Source organism: Hypanus sabinus, chromosome 5 (assembly GCF_030144855.1).
Source record: "Hypanus sabinus isolate sHypSab1 chromosome 5, sHypSab1.hap1, whole genome shotgun sequence".
Classification (NCBI taxonomy): domain Eukaryota; kingdom Metazoa; phylum Chordata; class Chondrichthyes; order Myliobatiformes; family Dasyatidae; genus Hypanus; species Hypanus sabinus.
Genome location: NC_082710.1, coordinates 155,082,799 through 155,102,842, shown reverse-complemented (window position 1 = coordinate 155,102,842; position 20,044 = coordinate 155,082,799). Strand labels below are relative to the sequence as shown.

At 45.8% G+C, this 20,044-nt stretch overlaps 1 protein-coding gene across 1 annotated transcript; it reads right to left on the bottom strand.

The window, feature by feature from the left end:
- Nucleotides 1-628: 628 nt before the first annotated feature.
- LOC132394798 (E3 ubiquitin-protein ligase TRIM39-like) lies at nt 629-19,139 on the bottom strand. The gene is made up of 6 exons (XM_059971205.1): nt 18,599-19,139; nt 14,805-14,900; nt 13,877-14,107; nt 12,684-12,739; nt 5,907-6,022; nt 629-1,463 (listed from the first exon to the last, which is right to left on the bottom strand). Exons 1-6 carry the CDS (start codon nt 19,013-19,015, stop codon nt 952-954), a joined length of 1,428 nt encoding a protein of 475 aa, XP_059827188.1. The 5' UTR covers nt 19,016-19,139; the 3' UTR covers nt 629-951.
- Between the last annotated feature and the right edge of the window lie 905 nt (nt 19,140-20,044).

Genomic DNA, 20,044 nt, shown 5'->3' with positions numbered 1-20,044 from the left:
CACATGGATAAAAGGTTGTCAGCTCTGCAATAAGAAGGGAACTCAAGCGGGAGATACAGTCAGCACATTCGTAACATTGCGGAGGATCCCTTTCCTTCAAAATATCTCAGAATAACTGTAACACCTCTCATCCATCCAGAGAGCAAATAAATACCAATGAGGAACCAGGGACTAATTTCCACAAGGTTGCTGATAGTTAAAGGCAATTCAGTCCTCTTTGTAACCACCCTCTACTCAAACGAGCAGCCAATATGAACTGGGTACAGACAAACCCTGAGTTATAGCTATTTGGGTTATTGTAATTCACTCTGAAAAAATTCTCAAATCACTTCCCAAAAAATGTAAGATACAGAATAGAATTCAGTCTTATTGAACTTAAGTGGAAGAAAAAGTTAAATAACAACCCTGATTTTGTTTCTCATTTGGAGGAACTCAGCAGGTCCGGCAGCATCTATGGAAAGGAATAAAGAGTCGATGTTTTAGGTTGATGAAGGGTCTTGGCCTGAACCATTGACTGTAAGATCATTTGCATAGAGGCTGCCCGATCTGAGGAGTTCCTCCAGCTTTCTACGTGTGTATTACTCTGGATTTCCAGCATCTGCAGAATCTCTTTTGTTTATGTTTCAGTTTTTTAGTTCCTGTTTCCTGCTCAGATGTGCAGAAGATCACAGTGCAGGCTGTTCTCTAGGGATGCAGTGTTTTGGATTCTTAATGTCTGATACAACACTAACTCATTCTGGCAGCAGGTTCAGTCCCGGCACAAGGGATGCTCTGAGAAAGAGCAGGAGGTGTTGGTGGGGTGTATGGTTCCATCAGCTTAAAACACCAGAAGGCACACTTTCCCCTTTTGAGTGTAGATCTGGTGCATTTGCCCACTGCACCACCCTCCACTATCTCTCCCCATGTGAAAGTGTCCCGTCTGGGGAGTATAGGTCTGAATTGGCTCTCATTCTAGATTTGAACTGTGACCACCTTCAGTGCGCTGACTTTGCACTCTGTGCTGAAGTAGGGGTGGATGGCCTCGGTGAACTTGTCAGAGAAGGTGTAGATGTGTTCCATGGTGACGGCATTGTAGAAGGAGATCTGGCCCTCTTCGTAATCCAGGTAAATGCCCAGCCGCTTGGGGCCCTCGTCCAGTGACAGTGAGGTGCGGGGATTGGTGAAGGCACTGTACTCCTTGTCCCACAGTCCCACTGCCCAGATGCCGTTCTGCGGAATGGCTTTCCTCGTCACCGAGGACTTGGCGGCGCCCACGTCCCAAGCCGTGTTGCTGCTCACATCTACCTCCCAGTAGTGGCGGCCTGAGGTGAATCCCTGTGACGCCAATACGCTGAGCAGAAAGTTGAAGCGCTCGGGGAGGTCAGGCACCTTCCTCCATTCACCGCGCTTCACCTGGGTGTGGTCCTCAGACAGGATGAGGCGGGGGTGCGCCGTCTGCGGGTCCAGGGTCAGCGAGGCTGGAACTGAAGCAGAGGGAGGTTAGTGCGGGGAGTGGGAAGAAGCACGCATGATGAGTCTGTCCTTATCTCTGGGAATTGCTCAGCCCTGCTCTGGCAAAGGAGAGAGGGCAGGAGACTGCAGAATCAAAAAGGGTGGGAGGGTTTGAGCACGACAATGAAGGAAGGCTATTGGGCAAAGGAGGGAGGCCAGAGGACTGGTAAAAGAGGGAGGGGAGGGAATTGGGCAAAGGAAAGAGGGCAGGGATTGGGTAAAGTAGGGAGGGCAGCATATTGAACAAAGGAGGGTGGGAAGGGGAATGGGTAAAGGGAAGGGGAAAGGGAACGGTAAAGGAGAGAGGGCAGGGGATGGGGTAAAGGAGGGAGGGCAGGAGATTGGACAAAGGAGGGAGGGCAGGAAATTGGACAAAGGAGGGAGGGCAGGAAATTGGACAAAGGAGGGAGGGAAGATGACTGGGCACACAGCATCTTAGCTCTCGACATTCCTCCTAGATTGTGCTCCTGGGAATTACAGAAATGCATACCACAGTTAGGAATTGCAGGTGTTGCCAGTGGCCCCGGCACACTTCCATCTGCTCACCATCTGAGGATTGAAGAGGACAACTTATCCCATGAGAGAAGATTCCAAGGAAGCAGTTATGTGCCCTGGAGGTGACACACAAACCGGGGCTGCCTGGAATACCATACAGGGAAGTGTGGGCTATGCACTTTTGCTAGGAAAAATAAAAGTGTAAATGGGGAGGGAATTCAGAAAGCGAGATGCAAGTGAATTTACTCCTTTTCTCTCCTTTTTGCTAGTTTAGTTGTTTTCTGTTGGATTTTCAAAGTATCCCAACCCTCTAACTTCCCACTAATTTTTGTTTGATTCTATGCCCTCCCACTTGCTTTTGACATTTTGTAACGTTTCTTGTCAGGCACGGTCACCCCGTCCTCCCTTTAGAATGCTTCTTCTTCTATGGGATGAACATTTATTTCGAGAGAACTGGAATATAAAAGCCAGGATGCACTGCTGGTGTTTATAAGCATTGATTAAATCACATATGGAGTACTGTGAGCAATGTTAGACCCTATATCTAAGAAAGGATGAGTTGGGTTTGGAGAGGGAATGAAAGACTTAGCAGAAATGGAGCATTTAATGTCTCTGGGTCTGTTCTTAGCGAGTTCAGAGGGATGGGGGAAGGTATTCTCACTGAACGCTGAAAGGCCTGGATAGAGTGGATGGGGAGAGGAAGTTTCCATTAGTAGGAGATTCCGGGATCCAAAGTCACAGCCCTTTAGAATTGAGATGAGAAGGAATTTCTTCAGCCGGAGGGTGGTGGATCTGTGAAATCTGTTCCCTTAGAGGTTTGTGGACACCAGGTCATTGACTGATAGTTTCTTTGTTGGTAAGGGGTTGGGGGTGTATTAGAGATTTCAGTGTGAACCTGGCAGTATGAGATTGAAAGAAATAAACTGAGATTGCATGGTGGAACATACTCAGTGGGCTGAATGGCCTAATTCTGCCTCTATATCTCATGGTCTTGTGGATACCATATCGTTCAGTGTTACTGGTGTTGGAAAATTGAGGAAACAAATTGTGATGGACTGGGGTTGTAACAGCATGGGGTTTTAAGCTAGGAGCATAATGAATGGGGTATTTGGGTGGGTTGTAGAGTGGTGTGGGAGGGGGCGTTTGGAGCGGTGAGTGTACGATGGACAGGGACTTTGACATGGGTTGGGTATGCAATAGGCAGGACCCTGGCTGCAGTGCAGATGGTGGGACTTTCAAAAGGAATGCAGTTGTCTAGACAGTCTCCACGTTACAACAGGAATCAGTTCCTGCGAGCTGCTCATATGGTCGGTGAGTGATACGTGAACAGACAACGTGCTTGGGGGAGGATGGAAGGGAAGCAGCAGGAGGAGCTTGGTGACACACTGCTCGAATTTTGCAAGCATTCTTGAGGTCCCGCACAAACCTGATGCTACCTGCATATTGAAATCCCTCATGATTATTGTAACGTGACTTTTGTAATTGTCATTTGTGCCCCACATCCTGGCTACTGTTCAGAGCCATATAAATAACTCCCATCAGGGTCATTTTACCCTTGCAGTTTTTAAACTCTACCCACAATGATTCTCCATCTTGCGATCCTTTGTCACCTCTCATTAAGAATAGGATTTCACTTTTTACCAACAGAGACACCCCACACCTTCTGCTTACCTGCCTGTCCTTTCAACATGATCTGTATCTTTAGATGTTAACCTCCCAGATGTAATCTTCTTTCAGCCATGAGTTAATGATGCCCACAATATTATACCTGTTGATTTTTTACTGCACTACAAAATAACTTACGTTATTACATATACCATGTGCACTCAAGTTTAACGCCTTTGGTCCTGCATTCAGCGCCCTTTACAGTTTTGTTTCCATGTTACTTGGTATTAAATTTCAAAACTCCTTGTCTTATTTTATTTATTCTGGAGATGTTCCTAACCTCCCCTATAGTCTCAATTCATCCCTCTTATAGTACTGCTACTTTTCCAAACTGTTGGCCCCACACAGATACTACCTAGTCATCATATTTACAGTAGCTCCTCCATGGTCAAGGGAATGAATGGTTTATAACAGGCAGATGATCAAAACTTAGTGGAATTTTGACCCACTCATTTTAAGACTCTACACAGAATGGTCCACTCAGCAAATGCTGGTCCTATTTAATAACTAAAGCATTGATTCTAACATTTTTTGCTTATGAATTTTGCCCACTTAATGGATTTATCCAATTCTCTTTTCAGGTTATAACTGAGCTTTTTTCCTCCTCACCTCCCTCCTGTCTTACCCTCTCCCTTTCTGTCCGACCAAACATATTAGGATTGGTGGAAGGCTCTCTGCTACTGAACACAGATTCCATTATGAATTTTTATTTACTCAGCATGTCAGGCAGAATCCATAGAAATGAATAAACAGTCAACATTTCATGCCGAAGCCCTTCATCAGACTTGAGGAAGGGTCTCCGCCCAAAACATTGACTGTACATTGACTGTACATTTTCTCATAGCTGCTACCTGACCGGCTGAGTTTCTCCAGCATTTTGTATGTGTTGCAACACACACAAAATGCTGGTGGAACACAGCAGGCCAACAGCATCTATTAGGAGAAGCACTGTCGACGTTTCAGGCCAAGTCCTGACGAATTTCCAGCATCTGCAGATTTCCTCGTGTTTGCTTTTGTATGTGTTGCTCTGGATTTCCAGCACCTGCAGCATCTCCTGGGCTTTGATTTACTGTTTTGAACATTTCACTTTATTCTCCTCTGCTCTGGTAGAATGGTTTAGCTGTAAGAGGAGGCCATTCAGTCCTCTATCTCCATACTACCCCAATGTTCATATTCCCTTGCTATTTTCCTATAGCCCTGCAGATTATTCTGTCTGATACATACCAAATCATCTTTCCCCTACAAATAATGACTACTCTACAAGAAAAAATATATCATTTCAGAGTACATAGTATTTTCGGTCCAAAATCTTAATCCTTTGTGCCCCTCAGTCACTATTGGGAACAATTTTCTAATTTCCACCCTATCTAAACTGGAATTGATTCCTGATGAGCTCTCTCCCATCTTTGTTCCCACTATACCATCCACAGTTGAACCCTGTAGCTGAAACTCCACATCCCGAGAACTCCATCTCTGAAAATCTCTCCTGCACAGTCTCGAATGCCTTCAGATCCTTTTGGAATGCAGCAGCCATAACTGGACACAATGCTCCAGTGTGGCCTAACCAAAGTTTTGTGCAGTTCAGCCCTATTGGACCTGTTTAGGGCTCCCAGGGTCCAGCATGCATTCCTAAACATCCCTTTCAACACGAGCAGAACAGCAAAGACAACACCATCTTCCTGGATCGCTCATTCCTGGACCTGATCTAACAAATCTCCAGTCCAGTCTCTCCGAGAGTCATTCAAATCTGCTTTATGTTATTGTTGTTGCTTGTGTATTAATCACTTCTCTTAAATCCACTTTGTCAGCAAACAATCAACAGGGAACATAGAATGTACAGGACCTTTGACCCACTATGCTATTCTGACCCTACTCCAAGATCAATCTAACCATTCCCTTCCACAAAGCCATCCATTTTTCTTTCATCTGTGAGTCTCTTAAATATCCCTAATGTATCTGCCTCAACAGCCACCCAGGACAGCCTGTCTATGTACTTTTGGGTAAAAGAAACTGCCTCTGGCATCCCTCCTACACCTTCTGCCCAGCACCTTAAAATCGCACTCCTCTTTGTGAATTTACACTCCGTGAACAAGTCTCCGACTGTCCACTTGATCCGTGCCTCTTTCTAATCCAGTCATCATTCTGGTAAATCTCCTCCGCACTCTCTCCAAAGCCACAACATCTTCCATATACTGAGGAGCCCAGAACGGAACGCAATGAGTAGTCCAAGAATGTTTCTTTGTTCTTGCCCTTACCTGGAGTGATAACTTCCAGCATTCGCCTCCACACGGTGTACTGTAAAGGTCCAGTGGGCTCACGTAGATTCAGGTCAATGCGTACTTCCGTGGGTCTGGTGTATGGCATCTCTGCACTGTGCGAAAATCAATGTTACTCAGCTTAATGGTCCATGGATTTTTACAGAATACACATTTAGAATCTCAAGCAACTGAATGTACTGTTCAATTTGCATTTTAGGAGATCCGCTCACCGTAGGCTGAGGAGATTCAATTAGCAAAACAGACATATCAGATTTAGTGAGAAATATCTTAGATTAAGAATTGCCTTTCATTTATTATTGGCACATCATTACAATACAGTGAAAAGATTGTCTTGCATGATGTTCGTACAGTTCGTACACAATGCACTGCCAAAGCAATAACAATGCAGAATAAAATGTAACCTCCAGAGAGAAATTGCAGTGCAGATAAACAAAATGCAAGGTCATAATGAGGTAGACTGTGAGGTCAAGAGTCCACCTTATTGTACTTGGTAACCATTCAATAATTTTATACCAGCTGGTAGGTGTCCTTGAACCTGGTGCTTTCAGGCCTTGTATCCTCTCCATAATGGGAGAGGGAAGAAGAGAGAATGTCTGTAGTGGTTGAGGTCCTTGATTGTGCTGCCTGCTTTATTGAGACAGTGAGAGGTCTACAGAGGAGAGATTTATTTCCACTGTTTTCTCTAAGCTACGAGAGCGCACGGCCGCACAGTAACCGAAATGCTGTCATGCACACGTAGCCTTTGTTGCCCTGCAGCTGGAATTCTCTTTTACATAATGGTAAAGTGCTGCACAATGTTCAGGCCATGCAAGCATCGCCTTCTCTGAACAATGGTAGGTCTGTGCAGCTGTAAAAAAAGAGAACTAGAGGAAATGTTGCCGGTTCCCGTGGTGTGCTGAGCAGTGTCTGCAACTTTCTGCAGTTTCTTGAGGTCGTGGGCAGAGCAGATACCATACCAAGATATTACGCACCTGATAGAATGCTTTCTATGGCAACACGGTGAAGCCTTATGTTGACAGAGTCATAGCAAATTTATTCAGCCTCCTGTGGAAGTAGAGGCATTGGTGATCTTTCTTGTCCATGCCATTTACATGGTTGGTCCTGTTATTGGTGATTTCCACTCTTAGGAACTTGTAGCTTTCAACCCTCTCAACCTCAACACCTTTGCTGTAGACAGGTCTATGTGCAGCACCCTGTTCCTGAAGTTAATGACCAACTCTTTTGTTTTTTATTTGAAATGCTAATGATCAACCACTTATTTAAACTTGGTACTTGGGATGCGAAATTCCTGTTTAGGTACTGAGTCAGAAAATAAGAGGGGGCTTGCAAAGGGAAAATAATGTAATAAGGTTTGCCCAGTGGAAGAGTCTAGAAATGTGAGACAAGGTTTCAGGACATGGGTTTTCCTATCTAAAATTCAGGCGAGAAAGAATTATTTCCTTCAGAATTGGATGTCCTCAGAAGTCTCACCACGGAAGGATGTTCAATTTAAATAATCAAATACATTCAGGACTGAGAGACAATGAATTAGAGGGAACAGAGAGGAAGTTGCAGCTCAGGCCAAGGTCAAATCAGCCATGGTCTTTTTGGATGTCAGAACAGGCTTGGAGTACTGAATGGCCTACTGACATATGATTCTTCTACTTTTGTAGTAAGGCCCTGATTTTGTGGTTAGTGGAGAAGGGGCAGGTTCAAATTTCTCTGAATTGACAGATGTCCAAGAACTTCCCGGTGACTTTTGATCATTTCTGGTCAATTGTCCCAGTGATGCCCCTTCTATGGGGATCTCTGGTTCGAAGGAGAAGGGGTGAAGAAGAAACAAGCAGCAAACACTGAGGTACACAAAAACCAAGCCGCATTTTTTTTAAATTTAGTGATGCGGTATGGTAACATGTTCTTCTGGCCAAATGAGCCTGCACCAACACAATTACACCCATGTGACCAATTAACCTATTAACCCGTATGCCTTGGGAATGTTATAGGAAACTGGAGCATCTGCAGAAAACCCATACACTCACAAACTTAACGACTGCCACAGGAATTGACCCCACTTCACTGTGCTGCAATAGTGCCTCAATGACATGGAGGGCTATGTTGGCTGGAGACAGGGCTTTGTGCTTTGACTCTTGTTGGGGTCACCCATGCTGAATGGGTCAAAGGGTAGAGGTCAGAGTAAGAGTGGTCCGCCGGTCCTCCAGGTTCAGCGGTTCAGCTCAGGGCTGACAACCCTGAATGGTCAAAAAGCAGTTGTTACAGAAACAGCAATGAAGAATCTTTCTACACAGACAGAGATGGAGGCCCCTCACTGCTGTCCTAAACACCAGAGGTGTAATGGGCAGTAAGTAGTTTAGGTGAGGGGTAGAATCTGCAGGGAGCTGAGGTAATATCCTTGATCCTCTCTGCACCTTACGGTGCATCAGCTGACAAGCTTGCCGTTTCTTTAGCTCCTGTGTTTTTCATGAGGCCAAGTTGCTAGCTTAATGCTCAATCCAGCAGGGATGGAAAGCGTGCAAGCAGCCAGCCGGATTTGAACCTGGGTCCACTTGCCTCAGAGTCCAGTGTGGATGCCACTACACCTCCGGCTAGCGAATGAATGGAATTCAAAGAGAGTTATATGAGACCAAAGACTCATTGGGCAGAAAGGCCTGTTTCTGTGTTGTTTGAGTGTGAGCAAAAGCCTGGGATTTTTATTCAAGGTTTGTAATGTTAACTAATTGAGACACCAAACTGATAAAGTTACACTCATGTTGCAAAGGGTTTGTTTAGGATTAATTCTGAGCTGTCTTGCCATGAAAAATAAATGAAATGTACCCATCCTGATTAGCATATGAACAAAGAGAAACGAGTAGAGAGAGGAAATTCACATCCAGACACAGTGTCTGGAAAAGAAGGATAACTCAGGCTCCAAGTTCCCTGTTAAACTCATTCCAAAAGTTGCTGACTGTCCGACTCCATGACAATAGTGAACAAAGATGATTTAAAGCAAATTCTGGTCAAAATTTTGAGGGACAGAGCTACGATAGCACTCGACAGTGACTCCTTCGAGTTCAGTTGTGTAAACAGATTAATTTCTACCTTTGATGTCTCTCTTTTTCCTTTTCAAGGTGGATGAGATTCTGTTGAAGACCCTGACCTGGGGTTACACATAGACATTGGCTCTTTGTGGTGGTGGTACCCGCTCCTGTGTTCTCACAATCGGATGCTTTTTGAAATCCCAAAGACATGGACTAGAAGATGAACACACCTTCAGGGTACCGGGGCTTTGTGGCCTTGCAGACAGGCTAAGAATACCAAGGCAGCATGCCTGACAATTGCTGTCCTGTCATATTCATCTCAATTATAACCCAATGCTTTGGGAGGCTGGTTAAAGACTACATCTGCAGCATGCTACCACCCACAATGGACCCCATACAATTTGTCAACTGACGGAACCAGTCTATCGATGATGCAATAGCCACTGCTCTACACACTGTTCTCACTCACCTGGAGATGCTGTTCCTGGAGTACAGAACAGCATTCAACACCAGAACTCCCTCAGACTTGACAGGAAGTTCAGTGACCTCGGCCTGCACCCCGCCTTGTGTAGCAGGATCCTAGACTTCCTATTGGTGCCAAAAGGTGGTCAGGATGGGCTCCCTTATCTCTGCCCCTCTGACCCTTAACACAGGCACTCCCCCAGGGTTGTGTCCTGAGTCCCCTCCTCTACTCCCTTTAGATCCATGACTGTGCTGCCACACACAGCTCCAGTCTGCTGATCAAATTCACAGGTGACATGAAATTGATCGGCCTTATTTCTAGCATTGACGAGACAGCCTACAGAAGAGAGGTTAACAGCCTGACACTGTGGTGTCATAGTGTTAACCAAGATAACAACCTTTCCCTCAATGTCCAAAATACAGAAGAGCTGATTGGGGATTACAGGAGGAATGGAGACAGGCTCACCCTGATCAGCATCAATGGGTCTGAAGTTGAGAGGGTGAATAGTTTCAAGTTCCTCGATATACACATCACCGAAGATCTCACCTGGACTGTACACACCGGCTTTGTGGCAAAAAAGCACAACAGCATCTCTTCCACCTCAGGCGACTGAAGAAGTTCAGCATGAGCCCCAAATCCTCAAGACCTTCTACAGGGACACCATTGAGAGCATCCTGACTGGCTGTATCACCACCTGGTACGGGAACTGCACCAACCATCATCACTGGGCACTGTAGAGAGTAGTACAGACGACCCAGTGCATCTGTGGATGTGAACGTCCCTGCACTGAGGACATCTACAACAGCAGGTGTGTAAAGAAGGCCTGGAAGATCACTGGGGACAGCAGTCACCACAACCATAAACTGTTACAGTTGCTCCCGTCTGGGAAACAGTATCGCAGCATAAAAGTCAGGACCAACAGGCTATGGGACAGCTTCTTTCTACACGCCATTGCACTTTTAAATTCACATGTCTGTACATTGCAACAGAGTCATAACACATTGTGGGGTGGATGCTATGATGGATCTAATTCTAATACAATTCTACGCCAGTTCCGCTGACTGAACCATCGCAGGAGCAAGCAGAGCGTCGGGAACAGCGGATCAGCTGTCTCATCGAATCACACGCTCTTTTGTTGGAAGGGGAGAGTTTGTTGCTGATCCTCACGTCAGAGAACTTGGAAAAAAGTGATGTTACAGACTTTATCATTGCAAATCAGTGAATCATTTTTAGAATGAGACATAACATAAAGATTTTTACTCCTCTTGGATATGAAGGATGTAAGTAATAAAGTCAATTCAATCCAACTCAAATTCAATTCTGTTTCCTTTCTCACTATGAAAGGGGACACTTCTCTGTCCTGTTGTTGGGTGGTGAGGGGGAAGAGAGAGAGGGGGGGAGAGGGGGGGGAGAGGGGGGAGGGGGTAAAGAGAGAGGGGGAGAAAGGGGGGAGAGGGGGAGGGAGAGGGAGGGAGGGAGAGGGAGGGGGAGGGAGGGAGAGAGAGGGGGGAGAGAGAGGGAGAGAGAGAGGGGGAGAGAGAGGGAGAGGGAGGGGGAGAGAGAGCGAGAGAGAGAGAGAGTGGGAGAGAGAGGGGGAGAGAGAGAGGGAGAGAAAGGGGGAGAGAGGGAGAGAGAGAGGGGGGGAGAGAGAGTGGGGGAGAGAGAGAGAGAGAATTGTTGGGTGAACAGTTAGTTTTTGTTGTACTTCGCTATTGCTTGCTTGGTGGGTGGAGGGTGCTGATGGTTTTTCTGCAGAAGTGGGTGGGGGTTGGGGAGGGTCATTGTTTTGCTTGTGAGGGGGAGTGGGGAGCATTGGAGTTCCAATGTTTTTACAACCATTCACTCTTCTGTATTCATGGACGTCTGTGAAGAACAAGAATTTCAGGATGCATATTGCATACATTTCTCTGATATTAAATTGAATAACTGAACTATTGAAATTAATTTGTTGTTCCTGTCAGTGCACTGCCAGAAGTTTGGCTTGGTTTAAATCACAAGCAAAGATTAAATAATACTTAATCAACAATCATGATTTGCTTTGAACTGGTTCATATACAGAATGAATAGGGAATGGATTACATACCTTTCAAGTACCAATTTTATGTCCTAGATGTAGAGAATAGAGAAGGTTAGTACAAGCTAACGATCATTTCAGGAATCATACATGATCATCTCAATAGTGTCAGCAGCAGCTCAGTGTGCTGAATTTATTTACTTTATTTTTTATAAATTCTAATGAGTACAGGCCCAGAGCTCTCAAATGTTGCTCACATGATAACCATTTCATTCCAGGAATCACTCTCGTGAACTTCCTCTGAACCCTCTTCAATGTCAGCACAACCTTTCCTAGATAAATCTGCCACAGTGTCCAAGTGACGCCTCACCAATGCTCAGCATTGCATCCTTGCTTTTACGTTCTAGTATTCTCAAAATGAATGCTAGCTTGTATTTATCCTCTTCACCACCAATGCAACCTGCAATTTAACCTTAAGGGAAACTTGCACAATGGCTCCCAAGTCCCTTGGATATTTGAATTTTCTGTGCTTTTGTTCCTTCTATCAAAGTGCAACACCATACACTTCCCAACACTGTATTCCATCTACCACTTCTTTGCCCATTCTCCTAAACCATCTATGTCATTCTGCAGCGTCCCTGATTGCTCAACACTTCACATCTCCACCTATCTTCATATTGTCCAGCAAGCTTGGCCACAAAGCCATCAATTCCATCATTGACATACAACAGAAAAAGAATCAATCCCAAATCAGACACCTATGGAACACCACTAGACACCAACAGCCTTTCAGAAAAGGCTCCCTTTATTCCCACTCTTTGCCTCCTGCCAATATTCTTTCCTGGTATACCATTGGCCCTTATCTTGTTAAATAGCCTGATGTGTGGCACCTTGTCAAAGGTCTTCAGAAAATCCAAGTACACAGGGTACACTGATTCTCTTTTGTCTAACCTGCTTGTTATTTAAATTATAAAACCTATCATTGAAGACCCTGCAATAATTATGTTATCCTAGCCCAAACTCAGATCCTATTATCTTAGATCTTACAAGAGCATGTTATCAGTAAATATTATTCTCTATTGTTCCCAAAGACTATTGTATAGTGTCTTAGATTAAATAAATGTTTGTAAACCTATTCTAATTGGGTGTTACCTGACAATATCTAAACATTACTGAATGTTATTCTTCATGTTATCATACTCAGTGTATATTATGGTTAATCTTTTAGGATATTACCTTCGACCATGTGCAGAACCTATTACCTTCGAACATTACACCAACCATACATAAACTCATCCAACCTATTTCTGAGCTCCATCTTGAGAGAATGTAAACAAAATGAGGTCATTCGACCCATTGAGTGCATGCTGGTTCTCATCAGCTGCCTCAGTCCCAATGCTCCATGTTTTCCTGTAATCTGTTCTCTTTCACCCTCCACCCCCGTTCCTCCCTGATCCTCCTCCCCTCCCATCTCCAGGAGGTTACTTACTGATGAATCTACCAGGTTTGGGCCATAGGAAGAAGCAGGAACACCCAGGGAAAGCCATGGAATTTGGTCCCAGTAATTCATGAGTCTGTGATGTTCTCCCCTATGTTTGGCTCAGCCACATTTCTTCCCCTTTCTCCTGGTGCATGTGAATAGCAACATAACATCCCGGCCTATAGCCCCTTCTCCACCACAACATGCTTAGTCTCTGCTCACTCTCTGGCACACTGCAATTCCATCTACCTGGCCTTTATATTAATCAGATGTGCTTTGGCCTCCAATTGCAACAGGGTCATAAAAAGAGATACATTGTGAAACAGACCCTTCAGCCCATTGTGCTCATGCCAACCATCAAGCAGCCATTTATCCTACCTAATCCACTTTAATCTCCCCATTGTTCATATCAACTCCTCCCCCCCCCCATCATCGATTCTACACCTTGCCCACACATCGAGGCAACTTACATTGGCCAATTAACCCACTTGCATATGCCGTCTTTGGAATTTGGGAAACCCACATAGTCACACATATGAATATGCAAACTCCAGACACAGACAGCGCCAGAGGCTGGTATTGAACCAGGGTCTCTGGGGCTATGAGGCAATGGTTTTACCCACTGTGCCACTGTGCACCAGAAGGTGGAAAGATGCCAAGGATTGAATATGGAACCTCATTTGTACAAGACAGCTATTTTCCCTTGAAGCAACCTCAATCTTGTCTGTTCATGACCCTGATTCAAGAGAGTTGCATTTGGTGTTCCTGTCTCAGAAATCCTACTCGACATGGGAGCTCCTTCAGTCCAACCAGCAACATGATGTGATAGGTATTACACTTAGATCCCAGTAGTCACTTTATTTTCCAGTGAATACCAGTGTTGGGATGGCAGTAAAGCCAGTGATACCTGGGTCACTGCCTGGTCAAGTGTCCTGAGATTCCAACTGTACTTGGAAAGGCAAGATTACTCCCTACCTTCAACAGCTCTACTTCCTGAAGTGTCATCCTCCTCTGAATTTCCGAAATTCGCTGGTTCATCAGCGCATTTTCCACTGACACTGCCTTCAGGTTCTGCTCCAACTGATGCAAGACACCATCTTCTTTCTGCTTAATCTTCCCCATCACCAACTTCTCCTCCTCACGCAGAAACTGCCTGAGCTTGGCAAATTCGGACTCAATGTTCTTCCGCATGTCGTTGGCTTGTTTCTATGAAAACAGAGCTGATCTTGTCTGAATGCAATGAGTAAGCCACTGACCCACTAGTGGCTCCAACCCTCCCTTCACTTTCAACCAAATCTCTGTCCACCCCATGTTTGTGGCTCCTGCATTGAGGTTTTGGATGATACGTCTCTCTGACTTCTGGATGACCATGCTTGACCATTGAGATACTTTCTCCCACCTCTAGCTCATCTCTCCAGGACCACTTGTTCTACTTTATCAGAATTGTAATGTTCCCTACTATTTGGTGTGCTGATCTCCAGATGGGCACATAGACATAGAACACAGACGAGGACTGCCAGAGGACTCTCACTTAAAGATCCCTTGTGTCCATATTCTTCATCTCCCCCTGCCCCTCAGTGGTTGTTTGATGAGTCTGAAGGACTAGTGGCCTGGTTAAATTTGTGACCTTTGTCAGGTTTGGATCCTGGTCAGAAATAACGTCACTGCTGAGTAAAATCAGGGTAAAGTGGGCTGCGGCCTTCTTCCATGTGATCTGAGGGCCTGACTATCTAACGTCCCTCTAAATCATTCAATCCTTTCTGGGAGTTTCTGTTTTCAATGCTGTTCTTCTTACATGTTAAAAAAACTTTCCCACCGATTCCCTGCCTCAATCAGGATGTGTTCACAACCGAGGATGTGTCTGACAGAGTTGTGTGTGACCACGGCAGAGTTTGAAGCTCACCTTCAGCTCAGCGATGTTGGTCTGTTGACTGACTTGACAGTTGGATATTTCATCCACTTGCTTATTCAGGAATTCCAAGGCAGTCTGCAGTTTTCCCTGAAAGTATAGCAGGATGGTTAATTGTCACGTCTTCTTTCATGGAATGGTATGGAACAATAAGATGATAAGAGATATAGATCAAGTGGATGGCCAGAAAACTTCTTCCCAGAGTGCAAATGACTAGTACAAGTGAGCATAATTTTAAGGTAATTGGAGGAAAGTATAGGGGTAAGCTGTTTTAAAAAGAATGTGGAGGATGTAGAGTGTGCTCTGCCAGGCATGGTGGTAGAGGTGGATACATTCAGGGGATTTAAGAAACTCTTGGATGGTCACATGAATGATAGAAGAATGGAGGGCTCTGTCAGAGAGAGGGCTGGCTGGTGGCATAGTGGTATCAGCACTGGAGTTCAAGTCGAATGGTCCTGAGTTCAAATCCGGCCAGATCCCAACAGCAGTATCTGCACAGATGAAAGGCCTGGCAATCGACTTCCATTCCTTGCCATGAAAAGCCAGTGGACAACTGCGCTAACCATAGGGTCACCATGAGTCAATTGCAACTCAATGGCACTCAACAGTAACACAAAAACATAGCCACACTTGGAGTGTTGCCAACACTTCTGGGCCCCATATCTCAGAAAAGATGTGTTGGCATTGGAGAGAGCCGAGTCCAGAGGAGGTTCATAAGGATGATTCCAGGAATTAAGCTTTGGGTCTGTACTTACTGGAATTTAGAAGAATGTGGAGGGTTTTTGTTGAAACCTACCAAATGTTGAAAGGACTAGATAGGGTGGATGAGAGCATGATGTTTTCTATGGTGGGGTATCCAGAACTAGAGGGCAGAGCCACAAAATTGAGGGGTAACCCTTTAGAATAGCGGTAAGAAGGAATTATTTTAGCCAGTGTGTAGTGAATCTGTGGAATACGCTGCCACAGTCTGTGGCAGAGGCCAAGTCTGTGTGTATACTTAAGATGGAAGTTGATCGTTTTCTGATCAGTCAGGGCATTAAAGCATATGGCGAGAAGGCAGGTGTATGGGGTTGAGTGGGATCCAGGATCAGCCATGATGGAATAGTGGAGCAGACTTGATGGGCTGAATGGCCTAATTCTGCTCCTATGTCTTATGGTCTTATGTATGAGGGATGTGTTAGACTGATATTCTAATAAGTTAGAAGGTCGGCAAAACATCGTGGGCCAATGGGATTGCACTATGCTGTAATGTTCTATGTTCAGTGTTAGATGACACCAAACATTACAACTAATGTTGTTGCACAGGGAATGGGGGTAAATCCATCGTGGGCTGTCTCAAGCCCCACTGCAAAAGAAGGAGAGTTGAGCGTGGGACTAGCAACCTCATTCCATGAAAATCCAGTGCTACAGAAACACCAACAGAAGCTCCAGGAAATAGAAGACGGGCTACACCCAGGATCAACTTGAAAGACTGGCCCAGGACAGGGTTCTGTTGTGTGCCTATGCCTAGTAGGGGTGATAGGCTGCGGAAAAGAGAGGGGATGGGAGAGAGGAGATCAGGGCTCTGTCCAGTGAGCCTAAGGTCACTGGCTGTTCTGTTCCTGTCCTGCTGACTCATAGATTTTGCTACAAGTAGCACTCACTAAGAGCACCAGAGGCACCACATTTACTGTGATGAAGGACATTGAAAAGTTGGCCGTGGATAGAGTCAATTCCTGACAAAGCAAAGACCTGCAATTTGCCTATCATCATGATAGGTAGGTCGAGAGCAGATGTAATCTTACTCCACTTGGCCATGGACAATAGTAGTGCCTATGTCAGGCTGGTGCTTGTTGATTACAGCTCAGTGTTCAAAATCATCACACCCACAGTTCTAATCAACAAGCTCCAAAAGTTCCAGAAGTACCTTCCTCTGCAACTGGTCCTTGACTTCCTCACTGGGAGAGCACAACCTGTGTGAGCAGAAGTAACATCTCCACCTCACTGACAATCAGCTCTGGTGCACATCAAGGATGAGTGCTCAGTCCACTGCTCTACACTAGCTACACAATGATTGTGTGACCTGGAGCAGCTTAGATATCATCTATAAACTTGCCGATGAGGCAACTATTGTTGGCAGAACTTGAGATGGTGATGCGAGGCATATGGGGTGAGACAGATCAGTTGGCTGAATGATGTTGCAACAACAACCTTGCATTCAACGGCAGAAAGACCAACGAATAGTTTGTGGACAGGAAGGGGAAGTTAAGGAAGCACAGACCAGTCCTCATGAAAGGATTGCCAGTGGAAAGGGCGAGAAGTGTCAAGTTCCTGGGTGCCGACATCTCTGCAGACCAATCTTGGGCCCAACATATTGATGCAATTACAAAGAAGGCATGACAGTGGCTATATTTCAGGAGACTTGGTACGTCACTAAAGGCACTCGCAAATTTCAATAGATGTGCCGTGGAGAGTGTTCTAGCCTTTGCGTCACTCTGGTATGGAGAGAAGGCAAAAATATCTTTGATAGTTCTACAAACGGTTACGTGCCACACTTTTCAGCCCTGGAACCAAGTGCTTACAGAGCAGCCAATGTAATAAGATTCTTTAGCACGCTGTCCGATATACATGTAACCACAATGCACACAGTGTTGTGTGTGTGATGCTTTGTAGCCTTTCTAAAACCTGTCCTGCAGCATTCTCCTTGCCTAAGCACGCCTGGCCAAGAGAGAAAACTTCTAAGCTTACATTATCGGCAACATTTTAATTGACTTGAATTATAAATCGAAATAACAAATATAGGCGATTTTTTTTAAATGGTGCGTGACAGGAAACCTTCATGGCGATGTTCATGATCGGCAGCCCAAAATCCATAAGATACACCCAGAAGAATTCAGGAAGCAAAATCTTTGGTGTCCAGTGTTAGTTACTCTAACTTTTCATACATACCGCTTATTATAATGTATGGCTTTTTAAACTGTTATGTATTGCAATGTACTGCTGCCGCCACACACACAAAAACGAATTTCACGCATACGCCAGTGATACTAAATCTGACTCTGAGTAGAGGCATACAGCACAGAAACATGGCGACCCGCTCTATTCCCATTTGTGTTAGTGCTGCATCCTCCGATATTTTCCTATCCCCGGTGTGCGGAGCGGGACAGAAAGCTCTCTCCAGTGATGACACCCAGAGTACCTGTTTCCGCGATTCTAGGCTTCAAAACAATAGCGTGAGCTCTTCATTGGAAGGGGAGGGTGGATATGTGGGGAGAGCGGGTGACTTGCATCTGCCCCGGTACGTGTATATCAGCATTAGGTGCTCAAAACTCCTGATAGATACAAGGACAATCACGTAACTGGCGCTGACGCCGCTTAGACTCCGACCTGGGACACTCAGGGAGTGCTGCTGGTGCCATTGAACCAGGGATCTCTTGGGCTAAGTCTGAGATGGATCCGGGAATTACCCCAAGAACCCCAGGACAGTTCACTGTCCCTCGGTCGACGTCTCGAACAGATTACCCGCGCAACTGTCCGTGCTGCGTGTGTCAGTTCCTGACGGCGCCCTCCAACACCATAATTGCGACGGTGCTTAGAATGAAGTATTAGAGGCCGCACGGAGCGTGGATGGAGCTAAAATCTGTCTACTTTCAGAATATGTCATTGTGAGCTGCCAGGGCTGTTACTGGCCGCTACAATATCTCGGTGAATTGGATAATAGTGTGTCTAAGTTGCCTAAGGTCTACCGCTCTACTTCTAAAGCCACCCGAGATTCTGAACGGGGAGAACAGTGCACCCCGTATACTTGCCATGTAGACTTCGGTCACGTCCTTCAGGGGGCTGATCTTGTGGTCCTTGTGCTCTTGGGAAACGGCGCAAACCACGCAGACGGGTGATTTGTCGCTCTCGCAGAAGAGCTTGAGTTTCTCGTCGTGCTGGGGGCAGCGGATGTCCTCGCTCTCCTTGGGCTTCACGGTCAGTTTGCGGACGCTCTCCACCATGCTCGCGGCGAAGCGGTTGAGCCTGGTGTTCGGCTGGGTAAACTGCTCCTGGCATTTGGGGCAGGTGATATCGTCTTTCTGCTTCTCCCAGTAATCAAGGATGCACTTTTTGCAGAAGTTGTGGCCACAGTCTATCATCACTGGCTCCGTGTAAAACTCGAGACAGATTGAGCAGACCACTTCGTTTATTATATTTTCCAGTTCTTTCTCCGAAGTCACGTCCATCCTTTCGCCTTCCCTGACCAATCGATAACCTAGGGTTACAAGAGCTTCCACTATCAGGCAAACCTTACTTGCCTATCCCGGACGGTGCTTCGATCAGCTTCTCCTCTTCGGCTTTGCTTGCAAAAATTTCCCCCCGTCCAATATCTCGGTCACGACCAGAGCACGAACTCGCTCTGTCAATAGCCGGTCTCGTGTGACGTCTGCTGGAGCCCCGCTACAGTCCCCGTCCGTGGCCAACAGAGGGCGCCTCGCCGCCGGAAGTGAAATCCCAAGTGGTTCTGTTGCACTTGAAGTCGATGTGTTGGCACCTTAAAGTTCTGCTTTACCCAGACCATAACCCCATTCGTCGCTGCCCATTCAAAAGAGCAAATACATAAAGATTTCAGCATTTTATGTGAGCAAAGTCACTGTAAACTTTCTCCACGCCCTGATCCAGCCACATAGTCGCCGTGACCAAGTGCACTGACGCCTCTCTGGGTTTACTCCCGAAGCCCGCACCATGAGCGGGTGTAGCTGCAAGTAACGAAGTTCCGAGATCAGTAGGTGGGCTGAAGAGCTCCATCTGTGCGAAGTGACTGGCTTTCGGGCGCCAGTAACTTGCCTTTGCTTCTTATTCTTCCGTCAGTAGAAACGGTTCTGCCGGGCTGAGTAACGTGTGAAGGCGAGGAGCTGGACTGGGTTGTCAAGAGGCTATTTGACACGCACACCATTGGGAGCAATGAATTGGCAGTGGGAGTCCCGACAGCTTTAGGAAACCAGGCCGAGACGAATCCTCATGATGAAAGAACAAATCTGGATATATGCAGACTATTTCCTCCTGCTGTTTAGAACCAAGAATCAGTGTCTCAGCATATGCGGTTAGACATTACCCACGGTGATGAGGCAAAACAGGTGATAGTGGTGGTGAGGGGGTGCATCCAGTATTCCTTACCGCAAAAGTTTGATGAGGACAATTGGCTCAAGGTATTTAAGAAAGAAGCAGACAGATGTCTACAGGAATGGAGGGTTATGGGCTGAGTGCAGGTCGGT

Excerpts from the sequence above, each read along its gene's own strand:
- LOC132394798 (XM_059971205.1), bottom strand. The coding sequence starts at position 19,015 with ATGGACGTGACTTCGGAGAAAGAACTGGAAAATATAATAAACGAAGTG. Across the intron at positions 14,108-14,804 it reads CCAACATCGCTGAGCTGAAG|AAACAAGCCAACGACATGCG; the intron begins GTGAGCTTCAAA and ends CTGTTTTCATAG. Across the intron at positions 12,740-13,876 it reads AGGAAGTAGAGCTGTTGAAG|ATGGAGCTCAGAAATAGGTT; the intron begins GTAGGGAGTAAT and ends CATTCTCTCAAG.